General features: G+C 30.4%; 1 protein-coding gene across 1 annotated transcript in view; it reads left to right on the top strand.

The window, feature by feature from the left end:
- Positions 1-9,141, top strand: part of LOC105620293 (frequenin-1) — a 49,943-nt gene extending 40,802 nt beyond the window's left edge. Inside the window, exons 4-7 of the mRNA XM_012201797.1 lie at positions 172-261; positions 1,538-1,616; positions 2,628-2,716; positions 8,974-9,141. Coding sequence (XP_012057187.1) covers positions 172-261; positions 1,538-1,616; positions 2,628-2,716; positions 8,974-9,141 — 426 coding nt within the window. The remainder of the gene's footprint in view (positions 1-171; positions 262-1,537; positions 1,617-2,627; positions 2,717-8,973) is intronic.
- Positions 9,142-9,628: the final 487 nt, after the last annotated feature.

Genomic DNA, 9,628 nt, shown 5'->3' on the forward strand with positions numbered 1-9,628 from the left:
ATATACTATATATATAAGTAAGTAATAAGTACGTAAGTAAAGTAAAGTAACGTACTAACTAATAATAATAACTAATAATAAGTAAATAATATATATATATATATATATATATATATATATATATATATATATATATATATATATATATACATGGCGATCGCGTGATTTCAGGGCTTCATAAAGATCTACAAGCAGTTCTTCCCCCAAGGTGACCCATCAAAGTTTGCCTCTCTCGTCTTCAGAGTCTTCGATGAGAACGCCGTAAGTTTCTTGTCATGTGTGTAAACGTCGGTTTTTCGCGACCCTCATGCTTTTTAAATTCATCAAGTCGGCGTTCGCATGCAATCGATCACGCGATGCGCACTCTCACTATCTTACTCAAATTATTTTGTTTTCCCTACGTTCTATATAGCGTTATCTCTAATAGCAAATCTTTATTATCGTTTAACTGTACAATTAAGCATTTATTTAACTCTGTATTAGATAAGAATAGACGGTTAATTTACATTGTTGAATAAATTTACGCACGTCAGGACTGAAATAATTCGTATTGATCATTGCGATATTTAATCTTTTAACTAACAATTCGTAACTCAATTATAAATTTCATTGCATCAAAAATATCAAACAATTGAATTTTCTTCATTTTATATTTGCAAATTTGAATTTTAATTACAATGTATTTAATATTTATTTATTAAATACGATTATGTTGTTTTCCTTAAAATATTAATTAGACTTTTAATTAAATAAGTCTGCAAGACCAAGAAGTATAGTTAAGCAACTGATTTTGGCATCAGCTTCAAAGAAGTAATCACTGTCTTTTTCTTTTTAATTGAAAGAAGTTTTTTGTATGTGACTATAATTACATGTTATCACAAATTATGGTTATTAGTGCTAATGTTAGCAATAATAACTATACATAATTCTATCAACAAACATTATATTACAAACATTATATTATAACTTTATTGAGGTGCAAAAAAGCATACGATTGGCGCCGAAAATTATAAATAAATTACATTCATTCCAGTCATTTTTATAATAATAGTATAACTGTAACTTATAATCATTTTCAGTGCCAACCATATACATATATTTGTTGATAGATGTATACATAATCATTATTACTAACATTATAACAGTAATAAGATTAAATAATAATAAATGTAAACATATAATTATAGTCACAAATATCAAAACTTTTCTCTCAGTGCAGACAATCGCGTGAAGATTGATATTCACCACATATCGAGTATGTTTATTGAAAATATTGAGAAATATCTGAGATAGAAATTTTCTTTTTGGATTTCTTTCACAAGACTATTCGATTTGCGGCCCGAGAGAAAATACGAATACTCGAGAGAGGGAAAACTATTTGCACAATGTATCAGCCAACGCAGTTGCTCGACTGGCAACCGATAGCTATTCGCCTTTAAAGAAACGCGAGCGCAAAGTAATCTTTGAATATTTGGTCGATAAGAAAGAAGATCTCGCATGTGACAAAATAAGAATATGTCGAAATTTGTTGTTTCAGGACGGCACGATAGAATTCGAGGAGTTCATAAGAGCGCTCTCGGTGACGTCACGTGGTAACCTGGATGAAAAGCTTCACTGTGAGTATTTGATCCTTTATCTCTTTCGAAAAACTTATTTACTCGAATTTGAAAAAATTCACTCGTGTATTACTTTATTTTATCCTTTTGTTTATCCTGCTTTGTATACGTCACAAACAATTGTTGGAACCGCGCCGCCATTACCCTTTCAATAATAAAAAAATCGTTGCAATTACTATAATTTAATTATAATTTAGTCATTTTTTTTCGATGCAAATTCTGCATATTTTTTAGTAGAACTATAAATGTAATTATTATTATTATTACTAAAATTATATATTATAGCAAAAACAATTATAAAAATGGAAATTCTAACGATAATTATTTTATCATACAATTATAGTCACAAATACAATTATAGTCAAATACAAATACAATTATAGTCACAAATACAAACTTTTCTCACTGTTGATTTACTTAACGCTATTAGGTCAATAATTTAAACTTAACTTTATCTGCAAAAATAAAAAGTTCGCCGTTAATAACTTCGCATGAAAAAATTAAAGAACTGGTATTAGAAATGCATCTTAATTTTTTTTACATTTCCATAAAATCAACAAAAATAGATAAAAATTTTGATAAAATTACATTCAATTAATATTAAAATAAGATAATTTTTATAATTCATTATCGAACGATAAATTAATATCCACGCTTTCTGAAAATTTTATTCCCAATAAGAATTTGCGTAATCGTTACACATAAAATTCGAGACAGCTTATGAAAGACGATTGCAACGTAAGACGATAAACCCTCTCGATTGTTCTCCTCGAGAAAACTGTTATCGATCACAACTGAACGTAAGTAAAGAATGAAAGCTTTACCAAGAATACGCGGTCTGGAATATCGTCGGAGAGACACAGAAATTACAAGCTCGCGAAAGAATCGTGCGTGAAACGAAAATACGATTTCGTATCTTCGAACAAAGCGTACTCTCGGATTTTATGTCTTCGAGGAGTAGCAGTAGTAGAAATCAATCGCGTTTTTCTCCCTTTTTTTACCTCTTTTCAGGGGCCTTTCGTTTGTATGACGTGGACAACGATGGCTTCATCACAAGGGACGAGATGTATAATATAGTCGACGCGATATATCAGATGGTCGTAAGTGCATCTCTTTCAAATTACTTTTTGATCAGCAAGAGAAAACTTTCGACGTGAAAAATTTTCGCTTCTCAATTTTGTTCTAATGCATCTTGCCTTATCAATTTTGCCTATTTTGTGATTTTCTCAAAATAACTTAACTTTATCTCCCCTATTGACGTCAGTTGTACAGAATTGGATGACAATCGCGAAAAATTTCTACGGAAAGAACATTTTTTAAAGTATCTAAAGAAAGAAATATCTAACAAATTTAACTGTGGTAAATACCTAAAAATAATTTTGTTAGATCATCAAAATTATTATACAAGAAGCTCAAGTTACTTGTTAGAATGTTAAAGCATTTTGCTCATCATGCTTCAGCTTCCCGGATAATTATTTTGATTCAACAAAATTATTTTCTGATCTGTGTATCTGACTAAATTTTTAGATATTTCAAGGAAATTGTTCTTTTCGTGTAGAGTTCGAGTGCTGTTCAAAAAAATCTAGTAATTATTATCTTAAATATCTTATTATTTAATCGCTTTTGATATCTATACGTGTTTTGCTTATTTTGTCTTTATACAACAGTGCTTCGCCACCTATAAATAAGATCACGATAGCACAAGATTTTCGTGCTTGCTTAACAACTTGCTAGCTGTGATGCAATCGTAATGCATCGTGCACACGTGTTCAATATCAGGTCAATATTTTATCCGAACGGGCGCGTTACATGTAATCTAGCAGAAGTTATAATCCTCTTCTGCAGTTTCCAAGCGGCATGCTACAAGCGAGTTAGTAACGTAAACTATAACGTTACCTCCTCACCGCTATTGCTCTTGACAAGCACGATGTATGCGGCTTCTTTTGAGTTACAATGCAACCTCGTACTACGCAACGTGCACTCTAATCTTTTGTCGGCGGTGACGTCTACTAAAAACTTTAAAGCCCGCATTTATACATGAATCTTGTCTTGAACAGTTCAAATGCTTATTGTTAATTTCACAGTTAGTTTTTTGAACGATCATATCTTTTGAAAGAGAAATTTTAATGAAAGTTGAAGGCTAAAATGACAGCACTTTTGAAAACAAAATGAATCATCTATATATTTATGTGTATACAAAATCAAAGTGTTACACTACTCTGTTATTATTCGAAATTGAAACATTATTTTATCGTATATTAATGTCATTTTATACTATGCTTTAATTGATGGAACATTATAAAGATAAATAAACTATAAAATAATGATAAATCAATGTAATTAAAGATAAATGCATTTAATGAATAATTATCATTGTAAGTTTATTAACTACTGCAGTTGTTAATTTAATTTAACGTAAATATCGTATTCATATTCAATACAATATTTTTTAAAATCTGTCAAACTTAGCACAAAATAAAAATTAATTCGTTATTTATCAATGCAATAGAGAAATTGCAGATTTATGTCAAAACTATGTTAATCTGTAAAATAGAAATATAAGATCCAAATTATAGCAAGACATAAGATAATTAAGATTTAAAAAATAATTATTGTATGTATCAAATTTTATATTCATCCTTTAACTGAATATCTAATAAAAATATATGTATAATTTTTAAAAATTTAAACTTACGTGTGTGTGTGTGTGTGTGTGTGTGTGTGTGTGTGTGTGTGTGTGTATGTGTGTGTGTGTGTGTGTGTGTGCGTGTGTGAACTTTCTATAAGATTTGATAAATAAAAGTCTGTCTTTCATTCTTATTTAAATCAATTAAAATTAATAAATCAACAGGAAAAATAAACGAATAGTTATTTATGTAAACATTAAAAAATTATTCTTTTTATAAATATCAATATAAAATTAATATTAATCTCGGTCATCTCGGTTCAATTTACTCTTTATCTTTTTCTAATTGTAAGAATTAGAATTCTAAAAATTAGAAAAAGATAAATAGTAAGTTAAATAGAGATTGAATTTAAATTAATCTTACATAAATTGATGGTAAAACCAATCTTAATGATTTGTGGAAATGTGATATCTGCGTATCTTTATTATAGAATATAAAAATCTCGGAGTATCAAGCCCTCAGCGACTAGATCGCATAACAATACAATTAAAAAAACGATCATCATTCTAGTATAAATAATTTGCTGCGAAAAATTTAATTATAAAATCCATTAAAAGAATATATCATATTATAAAATTTATTATTATTTGTATGCCGAATATTTTATTCAATGCATCACAAATTAATTATTAAAAAATGATCAATATGCAGTTTGCCTCCGATTAATTCGCTCAAGCTGATTGTTTGTGTATTGTTCTGCTCTCAATCCGATAATGGTGAAATTTTTATTTTCAAACGAGAGATTCACGCAAAGCGTGATGCGAAATGAGATATAATCCACAAGTGTCGTTAAAAGAGTATAATTATTACCTGCGAGGTATCGCAATGGAAACAGCAATTCGTAATCCCCGTATTTATAATTTTATTTTGATCCGACACTTCAAATGAATCGCGCGAAATATATCTGCTAGATAATTATTGTCTCTTGACAGGTGCGAGTCATTAGTCGCGAGAGTTATATTAGTAAAACGCTCGAAAAGGCAATCGTGAACTGTAGTAATCGGGAATGATTGCATTTCAAAGGATAATAACTCGTTGACACGCACCAGTACTTGCCCGTTTTGGTGTCGCCGTACGAATGATGACACGGCCGACACGTCACAACACAAACACCAAGGTCGCGTGCTCATTTGCTATCGTCTCCCGAGTGTAACATACCGTAAAATGAGGTAACTGTAACTACAATCCATATGATGCTACAAATGCTTTGAAGCATTCTCTGATCAATTAGTAAAATTCTTTCTTCTGACTGATTAATCAAATGCTTCAAAGCCTTTATAACGTTAAATGAATCGCACTTTTTGGTTCAAATTAAAAAAAATGCCTAAATAGTACATACGTTTAAAATTAAAACATAAAACGTCTTTAAGATGTTTTTAAAACGTTCTCGATTTTGACACGCTGCTGTCGTAGAAATTATCAAAATTTGGGCCAAAATTATTTCGACTGGGTCTTCGACGATTTTACAGTATTAAAAAACATATGTACAATACATTCCGTAATGTCAAATTAAATCCGGCAATTATTATCTCAACAATGGTATTATTTTATCTTGTTAGTGTCGCCTATGGCCAGAGGCATATTTTTTATTTGCTACTGCTTATATGTTATTGCCTTATATTTTCTATTGTGATTAGCCGATTATTGTTCACGTCTTATTGCAATGTTTTACGTTTTTCTATGTGCCACTAGCTAAGAAAACGATTTTCACTAAATATTGAGAACGTTTGAAAACTTACTGTTGTATTCTGTTGTATTCTTTCAACAAGTACGTTATAATTTAATTGATACAAAATACATACATTAAATAGTGTTAAATTTTAACTTATTACATGTAAAACTAAATTATAATTTATTTTTATTAGTTTTATTTAAATTTATTTATTTTATAGATATTATCTATAATTTTTTACTTTTCAAGAATAGCATAATTCTTCCTTTTATTGAAATGAAATACTTGATTAAAACTGAATTTAAAAGGAATTCTTAAATTTAAAAAATTATCTTCATTTTACTCGAGATAGTATATAATACAATTATGTAAATTAATTTATTATTATCATCTTTTCCCAAATTTTTACTGAAAAGGATGAAATTATACAATTTCATTAATTACATAATTTTACGAAAACCAAAAATTTTTTGAATGTTATTTTTAAATAACATTCAATTTTCGCAAATAATTAAAATAATTTAAATTGCTGTGCTATAAAAATTATGGTAATTTCAACGATACCTTTCTACCGATTTATTAAAAGTTGTTGTTGGTAAAAAATTGGGGAAATATAATAAAGACAAATTAAATTCCATAAATACTTTTTCATTAAAACGATGATAAACTTCATTCTCTTCAAATGAACATTTGATTGCCATCGATATATGTGTTTATAAAAAGCCGATTTCTAAATAATGGCGAATAGTTTACTAATCAATATGCAATGCAAGAGTATCATCGTCCAGTTTTATTACTGTGCAAAAACGAAAAAAAAGAAGTAATATTCTGTTATTACTTTTTGTAGTATTTTCTTTCATAAACTCAAATCAAATTATCCGTATTAGTAGTTATGCTATTTCTCATGTGAACAATTAAATTGTTAGAGTTATTTAAATGCAATCTTTTCTTTAATCATATCTCTTTAGAATTAATTACAAAATTACACGAAATAAAAAATTCAAATATTTGAAGAAAAATTTCCTTTGAGTTTTTCACTTAATTAAATTACGATTACAAATATACGAAAATTAAATTATTTCTCTAGATAGATTTATTAAATTAGATTATGTTTTTTTACGACTCCGATTTCTCAATCAAATTCTTCAACAGAGAAAGGATTATAAGTACAAACTTAGTTTGTTTTTATTCGAGAATACACACTAAAGTGCATAGCAAATATGCACTAGCTGGCGAATTACAATTTCCTCCTCTCTTTCTCTGTAAAGCTAATTAAATTATCAATATAAAGGTGCGCAGGTTTCTGCTTACGCACTTTGAGCAAAACTTTCAATGGAAACTATGTTACTTCCACCGAGACGTGAAAAACTCGTATTATGTGCCACGAAACTTTTGAACGGTCCACAGCAAATACTTCAACGCTTCACACGGCTGTTTTATATCGAATTTCGCGCAGCGAAAGCAAATTTTAACACGAATTTCGACGCGACCGTAGTAAATCCGTTTGGCGACAACGGTTCACTATTAATCACTTCCAAGTCTCATTAATATTAATTTCAAAGAGAAATATAGTGACATATTATGTATATAAACGCGAGGTGTGCACATGGTAATCCATAAATATGCAGGTCGCAGTTGACAAAGGCACATGAGACTTTGACGGCTGACCTTAAAACAATAAACCAAGCTGCGTAATGCGATTGAATGCAATTGATAAAGTCAAATCACAATGCAGGGAATTAGCGGATTAACCGATATCAATTAAAACCCATAAAATCAAACGATTGCATTAAAAGTCGATATTGTGAATCATTTGATCATAAACCAGGGATGGTCGGACAGCGCAAGTGTAACAGATAGATAAATTTTAGTGGAGTCCGATTATTACTTCATGTCATTTTTAGTAATTTTAATTTTCCTCTAACAGGGAGTGTGCTTTTTTAAGCATGCCACTGAAACCGGTATTTAACCGGTAATCTGTTCTTATTTTAAGATCGTCTTAAATATCTTAAGACTAACATGGTTCTGTGATTAGTTTATGATATTTTAAATCTGTATTCAAGACGGTTTTATAGATCATCTACAATAGAAGCAATATTGTATAGTAAGCCATAAGCTGTAAGAAATTGATCAATTATAGTCGATTACTCTTCTCACATTTGACTGCGATCAGTCGATTTTTTCGACGGCTTATGATTTACTACACCATATTACATCCATTATAGATGGCCTTTAAAATATAAAAACTGACTATGAATACTGGCCTGAAAATGCCTTTGCGTGCCATTAGAGGCATGCATGCCGCGGGATGGCCACCCCTGTCGTAAACCATCATGGTACTATCTGCAGCAATGGATTTGCGACAATAAAGTAATAATGGATAGTGAAATCTCTTTTTTCCGCGCGTCATTGTAATAGCGATAAAATCTCACAATAATGGGAATTTTTTGTATTTTTTTTAATAATAGACAAAATGTGTTAACAAATTGATGTTTTCTTAAAAGCTTTGTTCGATAATATCTTTCTAGTTTAAAGAACGGTATGCTATTTATAGATCCGTATAATCCAAATAGAATAATAATTTGATACACGAAAAGAATTGTGCGTTGAAATATTTAAAAATTCAGATGTACAAATCAGAAAATAATTTTGTGGAATCTTCAAAATAATTATTATGTAGAATCAGCTCAAACTGGTTACTAGAATGTCAAAACTTTTGTAATATTATCATCAAGTTTGAACATTCTATATAAAAAAAAGTAATCATGTCACGTAAAATAAAGTAATTATGTAATTACTTTGATGATTTAAGAAAATTATTTTACATATATTTTTTTATTTACACAAGTTGAGCATTAAAATAATTTTGTTAAACTATTAAAATAATTATGTAATTATTTTGATAAGTTGCCAAAATTATTTTCAGATGTATATATATTTATTTAGATATTTCAAAATCGTAGCAAAAAATTTGAGCAGAGAACAACGGATGTTTCAGGGCCAGCAGCCGCAAGCCGAGGACGAGAATACCCCGCAGAAGAGGGTCGACAAAATCTTCGATCAGATGGACAAGAACCACGACGACAAGCTCACACTCGAGGAATTCCGGGAGGGTAGCAAGGCCGATCCAAGGATCGTCCAGGCACTCTCGCTAGGTGGCGAGTAACCCTGATTTTCATCATAGGCGGCACGCGATCCTTCGGAAATCAGAAGCCTCCACGTCGTTGTCATTATCGTAATTGTCGACACGAATTGAACGAGCCGCCCGTCCCGATAATCGGCTAACGTACAAGGAAGGACTTTTGAGAAGAGAAGGCAAGTCCACATCCGTGCGGTTTGGCATGCACGTGTAATAGATAGGCAATAATACGCGAGCGTGCGAGGTATCGATGAGATTTGAGAATATTTTTGGAGAGATCTCTCGCGCCGAAGAACTAATCTGCTTCTTTCTTTTTTCTATTCTCTCACTGGTCTATATCTCTCTCTCTTTTTCTCTATATTCTATATCTCTCACTCTCGGAGAAAATCGGTTCTCATTCCCCGTTGATGAACCGGTCCCTCCATCTTCGATCCGATTTCAAGAATCTCGATGCTAATATAACAGTAGACTTAGTAGTTCGAGTAAGTCGTGGCTTTCAAGAAGACAGCGACTG

This window comes from Atta cephalotes (genome assembly GCF_000143395.1).
Source record: "Atta cephalotes unplaced genomic scaffold scaffold00025, whole genome shotgun sequence".
Taxonomy (NCBI): Eukaryota; Metazoa; Arthropoda; class Insecta; order Hymenoptera; family Formicidae; genus Atta; species Atta cephalotes.